The sequence below is a fragment of the Bos grunniens genome, chromosome 16, assembly GCF_055505025.1.
Source record: "Bos grunniens cultivar Pamir isolate PY7600 chromosome 16, Bosgru_T2T1.0, whole genome shotgun sequence".
Taxonomy (NCBI): domain Eukaryota; kingdom Metazoa; phylum Chordata; class Mammalia; order Artiodactyla; family Bovidae; genus Bos; species Bos grunniens.
The window spans coordinates 57,085,210-57,106,456 of NC_141180.1; the positions used below are offsets into that span (position 1 = coordinate 57,085,210).

Consider the following 21,247-nt stretch of genomic DNA (forward strand, 5'->3'; position numbering starts at 1 on the left):
GCAGAGTAGAAAGACCCTAAGCTCTACTCATCTTAAGAACACACCAAGATCACAATGATCTGCACAACAACCATCAGTGAAAAAGATCAGAAACCCACCAGAAAATTTACAACTAAAGGCATAAAAAAGGAAATGCAACAAGACAGGTAGGGTCTATGGACTTGAAACCTAGTTAAGTCCCATAATCCCAGATGGGTGACTCACAAATGAGAATCATTGCCGAAGTTCTCCCATAGGAGTTAGAGGTCTGTGTCACATATCATGCTCCCCAGCCCCAGGTCTCATACCAAGAAGACAAGCCCCCAGAGAATTTGGCTTTGAAGGCCAGCAGGGCATAATTTCAGGAGCCACACAGGACTGGGGGAAGTAGAGAATTCACCATTAAAGGGCACAGACAAAATTTCACACACTTCAGGACCCAGGACAAAAGCAGTTATTTGATAGAAGCCTGGACTAGACCTACTTGCTGACCTTGGAGAGTCTCCTAGAGAGGCAGGGGGTGGCTGCAGCTCACACGAGGGATGGCTTTTACCTCATGAATGCTTGTGTTGGCAGGTGCCATTATAAGATCCTCCCTCTAACTCATTAGTACCAAGGCTTGCCCCCACTCCCAACAGCCTGTAGGCACCAGTGCTGGAAGGCCTCTAAGTAACTAACTGGCAAGGAACACAGCCCCACCCAACAGCAGACAGACTGCTAAAAAGACCTCCTGAGTCCACAACAGCTATAAGCACACCTCAAGACATGGCCCTGTTCACCAGAGGGCCCAGGACCCAGATCCACCCATCAGCTCCAAAATCTCATATCCCAACTCCCCTGACTTCCAGGAGGCCTGCTTTAGCCTCTAGAGCAGCCTCACCAACCAGGGGACAGACACTAGATGTAAGAAAACCATAATCCAATAGCCTATAGGTCCAGCCTGCCCACAGCAGTCCAGACCCTGACCGGAGACCAGTTGGACCACCACCCTGCCCACTAGCAGGCCAAGTTCAGGACAGCCCGACCTCATATTCAACTCAGTCAGGAACCAGACCCTCAACGGGTGACCTGACACCACCTCTGGGATCCCTAGGCCCTGCAACCAGACTCCAGGGTTGAATGCTGTCTGCCAGCAGTCCAGCATCAACCCCAGGACCTGGCTTCACCCACCAGTGGGCAAGCAACAGCCCCACAATCTTCTGGATTATGACTCTGTCCAGCAATGAGCCAGTATAAGCTCTGGGGAACCTAGGGATTCCACAAACAGCCACTTCACGACAGTGCCGCTAACCTGCAGCCAGCAGCCTTTCCACGAGGCAGGGTCTAGCAAACTACTGGACTGGGAGCCAACCAACACTATGAGACTGCCCATACAGCCCACAACAACAGAAGGGTCCATGCAGCCCTCACAGGAGGAACTCCTAGAGCACACAGCTTCGGTGATGAGGACTTCATTCCTGGGACGCACAGGAAGTCTTCAACAAAAGGCCACTTCTCCAGGACTGAAAAATGTAGCCAACCTCCCAGATACAAAAAATAAATAAATAAAACATAACTTAGGCAAAATGTGGTGACAGAGGAACGAGATAAAACTCTTGACAAAGGAACAAGATAAAACCAGAAGAACTACTACCTGAATTAGAGGTAAGTAATCTACCCAAGAGAACTCAGAAAAGAATGGATGCACAGAGAGAAGTTAGACGTTTTTAACAAAGAGTTATAAAACATAAAGAACAACCAAACAGCAATGAAAAACATGATAACAGAAATGAAAAATACAGTAAAGAGAATCAACAGTAAACTAAACGATAAGAGGAGCAGATTAGCGAGCTATAAGACAGAGTAGGGGAAATCACTGATGCTGAAGAGAAAAAAAGGAAAAAGAATGAAAAGAAATGAGGATAGTTCAAGGGACTTCTGGGACAACATCAAGCACACTAATACTCACATTATAGGGGTCCCAGAAGAGAAAAGGGGTAGAGAATTTATCCAAAAACAGCATAGCTGAAAACTTTGCTAGCCTTGGAAAAGAAACATATATCCAAGTCCACAAGGCACAGAGTTTCATAGGGGATTAACCCAAAGAGGAACACACAAAGACACATAGTAGTTAAAACGACAAAAATTAAAGAAAAAGAGTACTAAAAGCAACAAGGGAAAAGCAACAAACAATATAAGAGGGAACTCCCATAAAGCTATCAGCTGACTTCTCAGCAGAAACCCTGCAGCCAGGACGGAGTGACACAATATATTGAAGGTAATGAAAAGCAAAAGCCCACAGCCAAAAATACTCTACCCAACAAGGCTCCTGTTCAGATGTGATGGAGAGATTAAAAGCTTTACAGATGAGCAAAAGCTAAGAGTTTAGCACGTCCAAACCACTTTTACAACAAATGTTAAAGGAATTTCTCCAGGCAAGAAAAGAAAAGGCCACAACTAGAAACATGAAAATCATGAAACGAAAAAGCTCATCAGTAGAGGCAAATATAAAGGTTGGAAATCATCCACACACAAAGCTAGCAGGAGGTTTAAAACATGAAAGCAGTAAAGCCATCTATATTCACAATAAGGAGTTAATCTAGAAAATAACTAGATATATATATACATTATGATATCAAAAAAAGTAACTTTGAGAGAAGGAGTACAAAGGCAGAGTTTTAAAACTGCATTTACAATTAAGAGACCAGCAAATTATAACAATCATGGGGGTGTGTGTGTGTATAGCTAGATGAAAACCTCATGATAACCACAAACCAAAAAATTTTAATAGATATACACAAAATGTGTATATCTATTTTGTGTCATCAAATCACACACACAAAAAAAGAAAGTGGGGAAAGAGCTATAAAAAGAACCCAAAACAAGTGACAAAATGGCAGGAAGAACATACACATCAGTAACTGTCTTAAATTTAAATGGACTAAATGTTCCAGTCAAAAGAAATAGAATAGCTAAATGGAAAAAAAACAAGAACTGTTTACACGCTGTCTACAAGAGACTCACTTCAAATATAAAGACACTCACAGAACGAAAATGAAAGGATGAAAAAAGGCATTCCATGCAAATGGAAATTTAAAGAAAGCTAGGACAGCAATGCTTACACCAGACAAACTGACTTTAAAATAGAGATTATTATGAGACAAAGAAGGGCACTACCTAATGATCAAGGGGTCTATCCAACATGAAGATATAATCATTGTAAATATATAAGCACTCAATGTAGGAGAACCTAAATACTTTGAGCAAATATTAAATGACACAAAGGGAAATCAACCGTAACACAGTAATATTAGGGGACTTTAAAACCCCACTGACATTAATAGATAGATCATCTAGATAGAAAATCAATAAGGAAACATTGGCCTTAAATGACACAACAGACCAAAAGCAGGTCACATGTTAGGCTACAAAACAAGCCTCGGTAAATTTAAGAAAACTGAAATTCTACCAAGCATCTCTTTCGACCACATTATGAGACCGGAAATCAACTATGAGGGAAAAAAACTGCAACACAAACATGCGGAGGCTAACAATATGCTACTAAACAATCAACAGATCACTGAAGAAATCAAAAGGAAATAAAGCATCTCAGAAAACAATAAAAATCTCAAATAACAAACCTAACCTTACACCCAAAGCAACTAGAGAAAGAACAAAGCCCAGAGTTAGAAGAAAGAAAGAAATCATAAAGAAAAGAGTAGAAATAAATGAGACGCAAAGAAAATAACAGAAAAGATCCATGAAACTAAAATCTGATTCTTTGACAAGATAAAGCTGATAAACTTTTAGCTAGACTCATTGAGGAAAAAAAGGGAGAGGACACGAATCCATCAAATTAGAAATGAAAAAGGAGACACTACATCTGACACCACAGAATACAAAGGAGCATAAGAGCCTACTAAAGGCAACCACGCGCCAACAAAATGGAGGACCTGGAAGAGACGAACAAATGTTTAGGAAGGTACAGCTTTCCAAGATGGAACCAGGAAGATGCAGAAATACGAACAAATCAATCACAAGTAATGAAACTGAAACTGTGATTTAAAAGGAATATAAATTGGTACAACCAGTATGGAGAACAGTATGAAGATTCTTAAAAAAAACTAAAAAGAATATCATATGCTCCCAATCACTGCAGATGGTAACTGCAGCCATGAAATTAAAAGATGCTTACTCCTTGGATTATGACCAACCTAGAGAGCATATTAAAAAGCAGAGACATTACTTTGTCAACAAGGGTCCATCTAGTCAAGGCTATGGTTTTTCCAGTAGTCATGTATGCATGTGAGAGTGGGACTGTAAAGAAAGCTGAGCGCCGAAGAATTGATGCTTTTGAACTGTGGTGTTGGAGAAGACTCTTGAGAGTCCCTTGGACTGCAAGGAGATCCAACCAGTCCATTCAGAGGGAAATCAGTCCTGAGTGTTCACTGGAAGGACTGATGTTGAAGCTGAAACTCCAATACTTTGGCCACCTGATGTGAAGGGCTGACTCACTTGAAAAGACCCAGATGCTGGGAAAGAATGAGGGCGGGAGGAGAAGGGGATGACGAAGGATGAGATGGTTGGATGGCATCACGGACTCAATTTTCATGAGTTTGGGTGGACTCCAGGAGTTGGCAATGGACAGGGAGGCCTGGCGTGCTGTGGTCCATGCAGTAGCAAAGAGTTGGACATGACTAAGTGACTAAACTGACTGACTGATGATCCAGCAATCCCACTCCTGGGCATATATCCACAGAAAACCATAATTTGAGAAGATACATGCACCTCACTTTTCACTGCAGCACTATTCACAACAGCTAGGATATGGAAGTGCATATATATACACTATGTATAAAACTGATAACTACTGAGAATCTACTATATAGCTCAGGGAACTCTACTCAGTGCTCTGTGGTGACCTAAATGGGAAGGAAATCCAAAAAAGAGGGGATATATATGTATAGCTGATTTACCTTGCTGTATAGCAGAAACTATTAATAACACAACATTGTAAAGTAACTATACTTCACTAAAGATTAATTACAGGAAAAAAACTAAAAATAGAGTTACCACATGATCCAGCAATCCCACTCTTGGGTATATATCTAAAGAAGATGCAAACTTTAATTCGAAAAGATACATGTAGCCCAATTTTCACAGGAGCCAAGACATGGAAGAAAACCTAAACAGCAATCAACAAATGAATGGCTAGAGACGATGGAGTATATACGCACGGTAGAATATTACTCAGGCATAAAAGAAGAATAAAATAATGCCATTTGCAGCAGCAACATGGATGAACCTAGAGATTATCACACCAAGTGAAGAAGTCAGACAGAGAAAGACAAGTATCATACAGTATCATTTATATGTGGAATCTAAAAAAAATGATATAAACAAACTTATTACAAAACAGAAACAGATTCACAGACACAGAAAACAAACTTACAGTTACCAAAGGAGAAAGAGGGGAAGGGAGAGATAAATTAGGAGTCTGGGACTAACAGATACATACTACTATATACAGAACAGCTAAACAAGGACTTACTGTATAGCACAAGTAACAATAACCTATCATGTAAAAGAATCTGGAAAATATATATGTGTATGTGTCATATATGTACATACATATAAAACTGACTCACTTTGGTATACACCTGAAGCTAACACAATATTATAAATCAATTGTATTTCAATTAAAAAAATAAAAAGTAGTTAAGACATGGGAGAACTAAGGTCCAACATAATCTAATCAGAGTACCAAAATAAAATTCTAAAGAGACCAGAAGCAAGGCCATGTTTAAAAAAAATAATAGTTGATAAGTATCCTAGTTTTTAATTAAAAAAATAGGAATTCAAAGACAGGGGATGCAAACAGGAAGAAAAGAAATCAATACTTAAATACACTGTAGTGAAAGTATAACACTTAAGAAAAAGAGAATCTTAAAAAAAGAGGGAGAGAAAAGACACCAACATACTGGCAGATGACTTCTGAACAGAAGCAATGGTGATAAGTAGACAATGGAAAGCAACTCAGAATTGGAGACTGAGCAAGGCTATCTTTCAAGAAACGGGCAAAATATATTTCTACATTTAAAAAAAAGTTTATGACAATTATCACCAAAAGATATCTATAAACAAAAGGGAAAATGACCTCCAAAGGAAAACCTGAGATGGAAAAGAAATGGCAAAGGAACAGTCATTTTAAAATATGTGGCTGATTCTAAACAACCTAAGATTTAGAGGAGGAGGGGAGGGAGAGGAGGAGGAGAGTTAATAATAGCATTGAGGTCAGAAGGAAGATGATAGAAGGCAAAGACATTTTTTTTCTCACAATGGATGGTCCTGCATACCCACTCTGGAAACCAATGGTATGGACTATACATACACAGATGTTCAGTTACAGCAGACAGCAATGTTGGCTACAATCATTTCAAAAGGCTTCTTAAAGAAAGTTTGGGACAACAAAGGTTTCTTTGAGCAAAGGTTCAGGAATCAGATGAGCATGGCATACCCTGTTCTTCCTCTAATTATCTCATATCATCATGAATGTCCTTTTAAAATCTCTGAGACAGAAACAAAACAAAAACCTGAAGAAGCAATAGCATGAGCACAGCAACGGTAGAAGACATCAGAGATTGGTTATGACCTTGGGCAGGTCACTTCACTGAGGGCTTTGTAGTATGTTCCCTTCCCACTGTTACTAATATATTCTGATGACAAAGGAAAAAATTCAAACGGGGAATATTATAGGACTGCTCTCCTATATATTACTGCCAGTCATTGTGCTGGCACTGGAGATACACAACAAAGGAGACAAAGTAAATCAGCAATTAGAAGGCAATGTGATAGGTCCCGTGACACGTGATGTACGCACATGGTACTGGTAAAACCCAACACAGTGGCAAAAGCATGCTTCTCTCCTGCCTTTTCACATAATTAACAGTTATTCCCATTAGGCAAACTACTGACATCCACCTTAGTAGTACCATACGGTCACCATACTGAATTTCGGATTTTTGAAAAGAATCATCATCAAGAGTTTTGTTATTAAAAGTTTCAAGATAAATTTATCCAAAGTCCATTTTACAAGACCCCAAGAAGGAATCAAGTTAATTTCCTTCGTACTGATCAAAATTTCACAACAGAAAGCTAGCTGGGACACTTTGGATCCATAGCAATCAGCAAAATTAGTTTTCCTAAAACATGAAAAAAAAGTGTTTCCTAAAACATATTTCAGGAAAATTGATTAGAAAATTTGTGTAGAAAAATTGTTTCTTAAAACATGAAAAAAAAAATTGTTTCATTTAAAAGCACAAAAGAGTAATGGCAATAAATTCTCTATATCCATGCTGCAATTATCCAAGTATAATCTAACAGAGGTAAAATAAGGAAATATCCATTCAAATACCCATTCTCTTTGTGGATTTATTTACAACCTAAAATCAAACACAGTTTGCATAAATTAATTCTACAATACTCAACATATGTTTTCTACTTCACTAGGAAGTATTCATTGCCTTTAAAGTTAATCATCAGTTGTTCTATTGTATTTAGCCATTTGAGGCCTATTAACAATGCACATACAAACCCTTCATCTAAGAAAATACTTCTGAAAAAACACACAGAATGTTCTCAAAGAAAAGCAATTCTTTCTCATTCTACTATACACGAGTAGTAAAGAGGAGAATATTTACTACTAATGTTAACAGTGCTGTAACATCAGTCTTCTGAATTGTTTTTTATATAATATTGTTTACTTATATACCCTCAATATATATTAGTGAAAGGCAGATACTACATATTCCCAAAGATACCAAATCCATTCATGTATAACTAAAATGTTTATAACAAGTGCAAATGATAATAAAATTCAAAGGTTCTTTAACTATTTTGTTTAAATTATTTTTAGCAATCATAAAAAGGTGTTTAGTTATGTCCTTAATATTCCAAAAGGCTTACCAGCATTTGATAGTCACGCGAATGTAAATTTTTCACAATCTTTTTTTTTTAATGTCAATTTCACTTAAAACAGCTACAAACAAATGTTCATTTTGATTACCATACTGGTATTTGTATATTAGCTAACAAGTAGATTTGTTGCTTTATCTCACTGATGAGAAGTAAGCAAGAATGAGTAATGACATTTACTACCAACCAGAGAATAGACAGAGACACGAATGGTGATTCAATAGCCATCACTGGTGATCCTGCTGATTAAAAACCTATAGCACCTATAAAACAATTCAGCCATATTTACACACAGCTTTCTACTGTACATTATTTCTTTGGGACTCTATTTACCTTCCTTCTTAAGTTCCTTGAGGGGAGAGGCCTTGTCTTAAATGTTAATATTACCTCCGCATCCGTTGTAGCTCAAAAACAAAACTGAGTGCATACTTGCTGATAAATTAACAGCTATAGTACAACAGATACTTTCCATGGCAATCAGGAGAAAGTCAGGATGTGGGTAAAGGCAGCCTAAGAGAGTAGAGTTACGCACAATGGAACCAATAACAAGGGACAAGATCATAAAAGCAACTTAGAAAAACCATGTCCAGAAACAGAGCAGATGAGTTTACATAGCATATTCACTTTCAGAAGCAAAATGTAGTACACTGCTATTGCTTAACTGAACTCCCCCCTTTCTCTGGTTTACATGTGATGCTGCATTTTGTACTATTCCCTGACAGATATCTGTATAATGCTATCTCATGTCTGTATAAAGCAGACATCAGACTCTGGAAGAAGCTGTTCTAGTCACAGTCCAAAAGAAAATAAGAACAATGTATTTTTCCACCTATCTCAGGTTAAAAACACAGTGTTTTGCTCATAAAAGCAAAGGTCATCATTTGCCTACTTTTCATTCATACTGAATGACACTGTTTTTTGAAGATTTTCTATTAGAAAAATCCTGTACCACCTTGGCTTTAAAACCAGCTTTAACCCAATTTTAGGTCTTTTCCTGTCATCTTCTTCAATCTCCCAACCAAAATTATGTATCAATTATATTTTTAAAAACAGGCTTTTAAAAAACAGTTATGTTGTAAACTAAGTTATAATTTACGGTGTCAGCAGCTTTGCACTGTATCTTTACCATTTGAAATGCAGGACACTAAACAGCACATAAGCATACTCTGAAATTTCCTGGATCTTCGACAGTCTCTTACCAGAATTTCGTCTCCCTTCTATCAAGTTTCTGCGTTCCTCTACGCTCCAAGATTAAATAAACTGTTTATACACCTCCCTCCAACACTCTGGCGGTGAGTTTGTATGTTTTCTCTCTTGCATCTTTTGTCTAAGAATGCCAAAGCCCTTCATTATTTTATTTTACCAACCCTATGAAGCCTCTCCAACCAAGAGCTGGAGAGTCATGGAGTTGACTTGACAGAGATTGGACAGCAGGCCAAAACTTAGTACCCCTCTAAGGGGTACTCAAAACCGGTCAGAAACATCAGCCAAGGTCCTCTTTACAGGTCATGAGGGCTTTAAACAAACAAAAGAAAAAAAATTATTTTTTTTAAACCCTTTGCCACAAAGGAACTCATGCATTCACACACAATTGTACTTTTCAGAACATGGAAATACAACTGATTTGGTTCTTTCGGTTTTCAGAAGTTTAAACACTGGGGACAACGGCAGCGAGATGAAAACTCCCGAAGGCAATTTGATCAAAGGCACAGAAAATCCTTCCCTCAAAGAAATGCACCTTGTGACACTCCAAGGAGGAGGAGAGGTATTTAAAGTAAAACCTGCCCTGAATTATTACCACTGACTTGAGGAAGAGAAGTAAAAAGCCATTGGCTTCACTGGGCTTTTAAACATTGTGCCGTCACCCTGGGACCACAGAAGCGGGTGGTGAAATTCTTCTACTCATTTCTATGGAAGAGTATCATACAGCAGTATAAACTCACACCCCAACACACACTCACACACACACACACACACACACACACCCGTCTCTACTCCCCTTCTCGTCCCTTCCATTCCCGACCGTTCCCCTTTGGTGCCCAAGACCCAACTGTGGACCTAATGTGATAAAAAGCAAAGTCATGGGCAATGCAGGGGGGTGGGGTGCAAAGGACCGAAAGAGCCAGAAAAGCAAGGGGAGAAGAGGCAGTCGGCCGGCTCGTCTGTGATCATAAAGCAAACATTCGGGTGGGGAATACGGAATGCCGAGTGGAAATAAAGCCCGCCGGGATGCCCACTCTGCCATCTCCTTGTGCCTCTCTGCCCTCCATCACCCCCATCCTTCTCCCGGAGGATCACCTCCGCGGGGAGGGCGCCACCGACGGCGCCCCCCAACCCTCACCCTTCAGAGCAAAGCAGCGAAATGGGGCTGGAAAGGAGGACAGGGGCTGAGCCGGGGGGCGAGGGTCACGCCGGGCTCCGGGTGGAGACCCTGCGGCGGGTGGCCGCCCTGAGGACCCCGGGCGGCCCACGCGGAAGGTGAGGCGGCGGTCGGGGGGCAGCGCCCGGCCCCACCGCTGCCGGGGAGGCTCCGGCTACTCACGTTCTCCGTGTCCCGCTCGTTCACCGTCGGCAATGGCGTCCGGGCCGACATTTTGTGCGGGCGGCGGGGTCGGGCCGGGGTCTCGCGGGCCGGGCCGGGCCCGGGCTTGCTGCGGGCCCCGGGGGCGAGAGGCAGGGGTTGCGGCCGCTTTGCGCGAAGCCGGGGCCGGGCCGGGGAGAGCGGCTCCCGCAGGCCGCGGGCGGTGCAACAAGCGGCCGCGGCGGGGGAACGGGGGGGACAGAGGACGCGGAGGAAGAGGAGGGGGAGCCGTTTCCCGCGGCGGCGCCGCCGGGGGGACGCGGGCCGGGGCGAGGGAGGGCTCCGGGCGAGGGCGGTTGCCCGGCGCGGGCCGGGCGGCGAGGCCGGCGGGACGCGACGCCTAGGCTGGGAGGCGGGGCGGGAGCCGGAGAGGGGCGGTGAGGGGGGGGGCGGGGTCCGGGCCCCGCTAGGCTCTCCGGGCCATAGCCGAAGGCGAAGCGGCGCCGCAAATCACTGCCTGGCTCGTCCCGCCGAGCGCGGCCGGGAGCCGGGAGCCGCGGCCCTGACAGCACCGCCCGCGCCGCGCCCCCACGCCCCGCCTCAGGTGAGCGGCGCCGCCCGGCCGAGCCGCAGCCACGCGCCCGGGGCCCAGCGCGGCGGCGCCCCCGCGCCCCCGGCGCGTCAGCCCAGACTCAGAGTCCCGCGCGGTCTCCGCCGCCGCCGCCGCCGCCGCCGCCGCCGCGCCTGAACCGGGAGGTGCGGCCCGAGCCGGCTGCGCGAGGAACGGCGGGCGCGGCACGCTGCGCCCAGAGGCACTTGGCGGCCGCCGCCGGGTGGGCGGGCGCCAGCCGAGGGGGGCCTCTCCATTCATTCCCTCATTAGGGATGCGGGGCCGCCTCCTCCTCCTCCTTCCGCGCTCCATCGCCCGTCTGTCCCCGTGTTTATTTTTGTTTCTCGCCCCCACCCGCGGAGTACGGTAGTCTTTCAGAGCTTCTGGTGGATTTAATTTTTGATTAGTGTTTGGGTTTTGCCGGGGCGGAGGGGGTGGGGAGGTGAGAGGGCGCTGATGCAATTGAGTGGTCCTTTTTTGTCCGTTTCATTGCGGGGGTGGGGGGAGAATGGGCATGATCCTACGCTGGATCCTATCTGCTATCTCGGGACTTCTCCTATTCTTAATTCATCGCCTCCTTCGCCGTTCTCCAGCTTTCTCGGTTTCTGTCCTCCCCCCAGCCCTCTCGGTCCCCCTCTCCCGGGAGCCGTTGGGTTCAGGGTCACCCTAATAGTTGGGAAGAGGGCATAAAATCTCCCCTAAAAGCGCCAGCAGCCTCGGAGGCGGTGCTGCGGAGTCTGTGCGATGGGCTCCGGCCAGACGGCTCGCCGATGTGTCGGGACAGGATGGCCTCCTAGGGAACTCGGCCGGCGGAAGAGGTCGCCAGGCGCCCACCGCGGCACCCCCGGAGTGGCTGAGACCCGGGAGTCAGGACGTCTACTCTGGCTGATCGTCACTTCCTGGGACGCAAGGAAGTGTCACTTAGGCGAGCTTGTTTAGGGAGGGCGGAGAGCTGGCTCTGATTTGTCCTGTCCTACCTCCTCCAGGTGGTTTTATCACCCTGCCACCCACCTGCCACGTCTTACATCCTGCAGACCCACCTCTGTAACGCGTTACCCAGGGCCCATTAGCCCCTAAAAAGCAATGCTGCTTCTATCTAATTTGAAAGCTTACATTTTGCACACTCAGCCTCTAGGACAAAAACCATACCATTTCCCTATTCCTCGTCTTTCCAGTATGTCTTTTTCACATTCTTTCATGACTGGAAGATAAAAGGAGCAGGAGATAGAAGGGGATAAATCCAGTTTTTTGAGCTACTTTCTCAAACCCAATGGGAATCTTAAGATGATGGGAAATCCCTCCTTTCTCCTGAAGTTCATCCATTTGCACCAGATGGTTTTTACCCTGACTCATTAAAGGTTGTTTCTGAAAACTTAACACTTGACCCTTAAAACATGGTACAAAAGACTTAAAAATACCAGGCACGGAGGTCCTCTGAGGAAAAAAATCTCACCCAGCATATAAATTTGTTTCTAGACCATCAACTATGTATTTGTTTCTTTAACATTTTATTTGTAGACACATCTCAATTTCACAAAGCCAGTAAAAAAGTCACAGGATCCCTTAGGTGTTCATCACCATTCCTCAAACAGAATTCAGGCTTCAGAACTACAAGGCTGCATACTAAAAAATGGTGTACAATTGGGAATGCCAAGCTTTCTCAGTCCTTCTGCAGAGGTCCTGAATCATCAAGATGTACTGAAGTTGCCAAGATAGAAGCTTGTACTTTTCTGATCAACTACAGCCACTGCTACAATCCACGATGCAGCCACTCAAGAGTACCTTATGTGGCAATAGTACCCTGTTACTGCTACTGCTAAGTCACTTCAGTCATGTCCGACTCTGTGCAACCCCATAGACCTGTTAACCTGAGAGGAAACAAGCATCTGTGAAAGTGTGTTCAACCCCATTGGATTATGAATCAGTCCTTGAACTGGTAGCTTGGATGTTGTTTTTTCAGTGTCCACTCACATGTTATCTATCCGTGTGTTGACCCAGACAGGCATATTTCTTCCCATTTTACAAAATTCCACTCAACTGGCTTATTCAAAATCATGGATGCACCAGGTTAATGGTGTACAGAAAAAAAGATAACTGGAATATATGGTACAGTCCAATCTTGCAGTGGTCATAAGATCAACAGCCCTCCCCTGACCCTATAAGGTCATTATACATCTGAGATATGATACATCTGGCCTAATAGCTTCTAAAATTTTGACGTACACATTCAAAGTCTTGGGTAATATTCCATTGTATGTATATGCTACATCTTCCTTCCAATGGACTATTACTCAGCCATAAAAAGGAATGAGATTGAGCCATTCATAGAGACATGGATGGACCTGGAGTCTGTCATACAGAGTGAAGTAAGTCAGAAAGAGAAAAACAAATATCGTTTATTAATGAATGAATGTGTAATCTGGGAAAATGGTGCAGATGAACCTAGGCGCAGGAATGGAGATGCAGATGTGGAGAACGGATGTGTGAACAAGGGTGGGAGGATGAATTGGGAGACTGGGATGGACATATGTGCATTTCTTGTGTGCTGCTTAGTGGGAACGTGCTGTATGGTGCAGGGAACTCAGCTTGGTGCTGTGTAATGACCTAGGTGAGTGGGGTGGAGAGAGGGAGGTTCAAGAGGAAAGGGATATATGTATATATGTGGCTGATTCACTTCATTGTACAGCAGAAATTAACACAACAGTGTAAACAACTGTACTTCAATAAAAAAATTTTTTACATTAAAAAACTGTTTTAAAAGTCTTCAGTAAATCCCTTAGCTATATTTGCTACATTGTGCTCACATGTTGAAACTTACTGAATATTACATACTATAATGAGGGATACTTATTTTTTTAATCAACCCATAAAGGTGGCTGTATAGCAGTGGAACTACTTTCAAAGACAGTTGTTACTAGATGGATAACTCCAATCCGTAATTATGGTTAACAAAATAGACTAGAAACAATTCTATCCAAAAATGGCATTCAAACAATCCTATTCATACCCACAGTTTTAGGCTTGGTACATAAATTTCACTTTACTAGGGTTAGAAAAAAGTCATTGTGTCTTTTAAAAGACATCACTTTCCTGACAAAAGTCTGTATAGTCAAAGCTATGGTTTTTCCAATAGTCATGTACAGATGTGAGAGTTGGACCATCAAGAAAGCTGAGCACCATAGAACTGATGTTTTTGAACTGTGGTGTTGGATAAGACTCTTGAGAGTCCCTTGGACTGCAAGGAGATCAAACCAGTCAATCCTAAAGGAAATCAGTCCTGAATATTCATTGAAAGAACTGATGCTGAAGCTCCAATATTTTGGCCACCTGATGCAAAGAACCGACTCATTGGAAAAGACCCTGATGCTGGGAAAGACTGAAGGCAGGAGGAGAGGGGATGACAGAGGATGAGATGGTTGGATGACATCACTAACTCAATGGACATGAGTTTGAGGAAACTCCCAGTGATAGTGTTGGACAGAGAAGCCTGGTGTGCTGCAGTCCATGGGGTCACAAAGAGTTGGTCATGACTTAGTGACTGAAAAACAACTACAAAATTAGGTGTATACTACAATGTGAGCTCACCCCTCCTTAAAATGGCATGAGGCAGTACCCTGATTGAATGAAAACTCTTTAGCCATAGTCCTTAATAGTGAGACTGCTCATAAGCAAATTTTTGTGTGTCACATGTATAGCTTCTTGTGCTAGTGACTATGAAGAAATAACCAAAGGAATATCTTAAGGCTTTTAGTAATTTTCCTTAGGATTATTAACTAAATGGGGCATGTTTAATGTAGAGATTTCTAACCTCTAAGGTGTTAGGATAATACAGGTTTCAGAAAAAAATTGGAACAATGCAAAGACAGAAGAAAAATTTAAAATATATATGAGGTGCTAAACCCACACTGAAATGTGCTGAATGAGCACTGTCTTCCAGCAGCTCTATGGAGCAGAATTCTCTAGAACTACATTGTTGTATACAGCAGGTACTAACTACAGGCAGCTACTGAGCTCTTGACTGGTTGCTCCTGTGACTGAGGAACTAACTTTTTCATTTGATATCACTTCAAATCATTTGAAAACTGATATTTGAATCAGTTATTGGAACATTTTAAATTATGTTGGGTAAAACTTGGGTAAATGAATCTATCTTTGCAACTATAGATATTCTTAAATCTAAATACAGATTTAGATAAATTTAGAAAATTTATCATCTGGATTGAGATGTGCTTGAATATAAAATGCATGCTGATTTTTAAATACTTAGGGAAAAAGTGTAAGGTATCACTTTAATAGATTTTATATTGATTATATATCAAAACCATAATATATGACATGGGTTAAATAAAATACATTATTAAAATTAATTTCAGCTGTTTCTTTTTACTTTTTCAAACGTGGATACTGAAAAACATAAAATTATGTATGTGACTTAAATCATATTGGTCAGCATTTCTCCATAAAGTAAAAAATGAGAATAAAGAGATTTAATTGCTGAAGAATCAAAGGCCTTGATTAGAAGTTGTTAACAATTTGTTCTTTGACTCAACAAACACTTACTAAGTGCTGCTCTACCACATGCCAAGCACTGAACTGCTCAAAGGATGTATTCTTCAACTAATAGTTACTGGCAGTTAGCATTATAATATTCTTTTTACAGAGCTAAATAAAAAACATGGTGAATTCATACAAATGTTCACAGATAATAGTCATTTATGACCAATTTATCAAATGTGACAGATTCAGCAGAACTTATAACAAATTCAGAAAACTGTACATTTTTTATCATGTGCTTTAAATGTATCCAGTGTCTGATAGACTTGACCAATCAATCAGTAACTGTTTGTTGAGGGCATACTTTGTTTCAATAGGCTACAAAGCTGTCTCCAATCTCTCATTTAACCCACAACAAGGAAACTACAAGATGGGAGGTTTTGTAAAGCACCCAAGAGTTATCCCAGCTAAAGAGAAACATGGTTAGTTCCTTTCATAAAATAAACTGGATCCTGATTGCTCTCCTATGGTTAACAAAGTAAGTTTTTATTGCATGTCAACAAACACGACTCAAAATGGTGAATCACTGAAATGGAAAAGGGTCTCAAAAGATATATTTTATCTTATAAACTGTCTTTGTTATTTAGGTTGGGCCACTCTGCACATTGCAAACACAGTTACTGTCAAGGTGACATTTACTCTCCTTCCGCTCCGCACAAGGACTCTAGGCTCAGCAATATTTCACTGTTTGGAATTCCCCACATGTGGCATATTGCTTTATTCCTCTGCACCTTTGTCATCTGTTCTCGCTTTTTGGAATATTCTCCCCTCTTTTCTGCCTGATGGAATTCAAGTTGAATTTTAAAAACCATCTTTTGGAAGGCTTCCCTGACATACTTACTCCTCCCCATACCACAGAGTTAATTAATCTCCCCCAGGCCCACTATCTCTGGGCTTTCCTGGTGGCTCAGATGGTAAAGAATCTGCCTACAATGCAGGAGACTTGGGCTTGATCCCTGGGTCAGGAAGATCCCCTGGAGAAGGGAATGGCAACCCACTCCAGTATTCTTGCCTGGAGAATCCCATGGACAGAGGAGCCTGGCAGCCTACAGTCCATGGGATCGCAATGAGTCAGACATGACCGAGTGTCACCCACTGTCTATACCTTGCCCAGTCTTCTACTGTTGGTCCGTTTGAGCTGTGTGTACCTGACTGGTCCCCCAACCAACTGTGAGCTGAGTCAAGGAGGGGAAAATGTCCTATTTAACTTTTCACCCAACGCCTAGCAGCAGTACCTAGAAATTAGTAGATACTCAATTTCCTAAATGACTTTTACTGAGTTGTCTCCTGTTGTAAATTTTCCAGAACTTCCACATTCTTCTGTTTCTTTTTTTTTTTTTAATTTTGTTTTATTTTTAAACTTTACAATATTGTATTGGTTTTGCCAAACATCAAAATGAATCCGCCACAGATATACATGTATTACATGGAAATTGAAAAGATGTTACAGCAGAATGGTTCAAGTTTACAACCAGGGACTTCAGGGATACCCAAGAGTTCACACAGTATACAAAATATCTTCCTAAATAAATGTTACTGATTGCGTAGCAAAGAGACTGTTCTATCTCCTGTAGAGCAGTTGCTTAAAGCAGTGCTGCTAATTTTACTATTTTGTGATTTTACTGTAATCATTCATTTTTATCCATACAGAAGAGTTGCTGCTCACTGATATTTCAATAAAACAGTCTTTTAAATGAGTATCTTCATAAACCAAGGTGTACTAACAGTAAGTCTTAGGAGGAAGTACTTAAAGGTAGGCTGAAAAATTAAAAGTGGAATAACACAATGACAGAGTGCTGAAAGCAATAAAGCTGGCAAATCAACTCCAGGGAGGAGTCATCAGCGATCAGGTGGCTCTTTCTAAGCAAAAACAGCAGACTGAGCACCACAGCATCACTTGGCAGTGCAAACTGGAAGAGCGAAATGACTACTGGAGATGAGTGATGCAAGAGTCTTTAGCATCATCAAAAAAAAAAACAAAAAAAAAAACATGAAAATCGGCCTTAATAGCATCATCTTCAAGTCAAGGGACATTGGTTATGTATAGACTCATACAAGTGTGGATACACCCAAACTGTTGTACTTTTCAAACTGTAGTTTTATAATGTCACATAGGAAGCTAAACAATCTTTCAAAGTCTTAAGGTAGCCACCCAAAAACAAGAGTTTGGTCATCTTTCACTTGGCCTTTACAACTACAAACTGACACATAATGTAATTCAACATCCATTTAAGCAACCTGTAATTTGATTAGCTGACTTCATGGATAGTACACTGGATGAATGGTTCCTTTAAATTCTTATACTTATTTTCTGAGTATAAAAATATCAGTTCTGTAGCTTCTTTCCATAAACTCTACTTAATTTACTCAATCCCTTCCAACTGTTTTTGCCATATTAAATGTTACATTACTTACACTTTGATGATTTTCTTTCCTTCCTACTTAAATATGGACACCACTTGTTATTTCGCTTTTCTTTCATTCATTCATTCATTCATTAAAAAATACTGAGCCCCGCTAATGCCAGGCACTATATCAAGCTCTTCAGAAAGAGCAGTAGATAAAATACACAAAAGACCCCATCCACAGGAAGTTAACATCTGGCTAGGCACTTTCAGTGTCTACACAGTTCAAAAGCAGAGGCTTCCATAAACAAATAACATTTTCTGAAACTATGCATTGGTTGTTTTGCGCTTTTAACAAACATAAGCTCCCAGGTCTAATTTATTTTTTTAAGTAATGAATTTCAGTAGTTAGATCTTTTCTTCAATCCAAAGGTAATTGCTTTCTCTCTTAATACTTTGGCCTTTCTCCAGTAAGCTTTTGTATAAACGGCTTCAACTGGTTCCACGAGTAGTGTGGGTACTTTAAAATCATAATAAAGATGCCTTCATGACCAGGTGGCTTGTATTTGATCTACATTTTGTAATGTTATCCTTTATTATCTTGACACCAGCATGTTTACCACATTTCATCATTAGGGACTGCTTTATCTTCAATCACTGGTAGTTCGTTTTTTTCCTTTTTCTATTAGCCCCAGATAGTGTCAGTATTTTAGTTCAGCAAGAATCATATAATAGACAGGAATCTGCATTTATAACCATTTTAGCAGAATTTTTTTCAGATAAAGAAATGGTTTTGGAAATTTCCTGTCAGTCCTAAGAAATAAAGCCCCACTACTCATTTTAATGAAACATTCTATTTTCCTATGCAGCTCTTACAGTAATGATGATAAGGAGGCTCTGTGGGCGTTTTTTTCCAGTGCCTAGAATATGGGGATAACTCAACAGTGATTGGAGAAATGAATCATCAGTTTTATAACTTCTCTGAATTTAAACATATGTTTTAAGATCCTAGATTTCTTTCAGACAACTTTGGTATATTGCCACTCATACATGAAGGAACCAGTTTAGGTTTCCCTCAATCTTTTCAAACTATCTCTTCATAGTCACCCCTTAGGCCCTTCCATCGCTTAATAGGTCAGTTGCCAAGGATCCAGATGAAATTTTACCACTCTTTGCCAGTATCTTTCTTTTCTAGTTCTAAAACAAGTATCCGAATTCTTAAAGTTAGAAATGCCTCTTTTTAAAGGCATCACAGCCATGAAATATGCATCTTAGAAGACTACCATGGCTAGAATCCAAGTTTACTTTTATGTGAAAAAAATGTATTTCCTTTGTAATATTTTCAGTCGTTCTTGCTGCCTTCTTATCTCATATTAAATCTTAATTCCACTTTAACACCATGCTACAAATCCATTGCACGTTTCTGAGTGTTTAATGTCTACTATGTGCTCTGTGCTATACACGCTAAGAGGAGATATACCAAAGTCTGACACTGACATGTTAAAAATAATTTTTACATGAATATAGCAAGGCTTACGTAGCATAAGTAGAGTTGATAATTCCAAGTGGTCACTCTGAAGAAGTCTGTAGTGCTGTGATGTCACACATTAGGAACCCCTCTTTTGTAACTGCCTCTGGAGCCTGTGACACAAGCTATTGTGTATTCTCAGTGGTGGTAAGTCGTCGTCTTTGAAGGGTTTATTTTAATGAAGAGTCATTCAGAACAAACTCCATGGCATAGTATGGGTGATTCAATTGGATAATCTCACATTTGATCAAACATTAGAAATGTAATGTTTGCAAAATATTTCTTGTAGTCTTCAAGCTGGATCATGTTTTAAAGAAGTGTTTAAAGCGTTGAAAGATAACAGCCTCTTTGGAATAAGTATAGAAGCTTTAAAAGTGACTATTTTAAGACGTGTTCTCATTGTTTTTTCATTGTTTTCAGAATCACTTCTGCTTGTGGTTAAGTGGCTCATAAAGTTAAGGAACATGAACACTTGATAGAATGACGTGAGAAGTTGAATAACAAATACAGTGTTAATTGCTAAGTGCCCAATGGGTACAAGAGGCAGTGTTTACAGATGGCCAAGAAACATATGAAAAGGTACTCAGCACCACTAACCATCAGAGAAATGCACATCAAAATCACAAGATATCACCTCACACCTGTTAGGATGATCAAAATTATCAAAAGACAAGAAATTATCAAAAGACAAGAAATCACAAGTGCTGGTGAGGATATGGAGAAGAGGAAACCCTGTGCACTGTTGGTGGAAATGTAAATTTGGTGACTATTATGGAAAACAGTATGGAGATACCCCATAAAATCAAAAACAGAACTACTGCATGATCCAGCAATTTCACTTCTGTATGTATATCAGGAGAAAGTGAAAACACTAATTGACATATATATGTGTGTGTGTGTATATATATATAATACACTGAAGTGAAGTGAATTTGCTCAGTCGTGTCCGACTCTGCGACCCTGTGGACTGTAGCTTACCAGGCTCCTCAGTCTATGGAATTTTCCAGGCAAGAGTACTAGAGTGGGTTGCCATTTCCTTCTCTAGGAGATCTTCCCAACCCAGGGATTGAACCCAGGTGTCCCGCATTGCAGGCAGATGATTTACCGTCTGAGCCACCAGGGAAGCCAATATAATACACCGCTGCTGCTACTGCTGTTGCTAAGTCGCTTCAGTCGTGTCCGACTCTGTGCAACCCCATAGACGGTAGACCACCAGGCTCCCCTGTCCTTGGGATTCTCCAGGCAAGAACACTGGAATGGGTTGCCATTTCCTTCTCCAATGCATGAAAGTGAGAAGTGAAAGTGAAGTCGCTCAGTAGTGTTAGACTCCTAGCGACCCCATGGACTGCAGCCCACCAGGCTCCTCTGTCCATGGGATTTTCCAGGCAAGAGTACTGGAGTGGGGTGCCATTGCCTTCTCCGAATATAATACACTACCATGTGTAAAATAGATAGATTATGGAAGCTGCTATAAAGCACAGGAAGCTCAGCTTAGTGCTCTGTGATGACCTAGAGGGGTGGGGTGGGTTGGGAGGGAGGTCCAAAAGAGAAGGGATATATGTATACATATAGCTGATTTACTTAATTGTATAGCAGAAACTAATACAACATTGTAAAGCAATTATATTTGAATAAAAATTATATGTACCCCCATATTTATTGCAGCAGTATTTACAATAGCCAAAACATGAAAACAATCTAAGTGTCCACCAATGGATGAATGGATAAAGAAACTGTGGGAATATATATATATATAT

General features: G+C 41.3%; 1 protein-coding gene across 4 annotated transcripts in view; it reads right to left on the bottom strand.

Annotated features, from left to right (window-relative positions):
• Nucleotides 1–10,818, bottom strand: part of MARK1 (microtubule affinity regulating kinase 1) — a 141,609-nt gene extending 130,791 nt beyond the window's left edge. For all 4 annotated transcript variants that reach the window (XM_086342721.1, XM_086342719.1, XM_086342720.1 and 1 more), the window contains exon 1: nucleotides 10,475–10,818. In XM_086342721.1, the coding sequence (XP_086198847.1) occupies nucleotides 10,475–10,525 (51 nt within the window). In that variant the 5' untranslated portion in view covers nucleotides 10,526–10,818. The remainder of the gene's footprint in view (nucleotides 1–10,474) is intronic.
• Nucleotides 10,819–21,247: the final 10,429 nt, after the last annotated feature.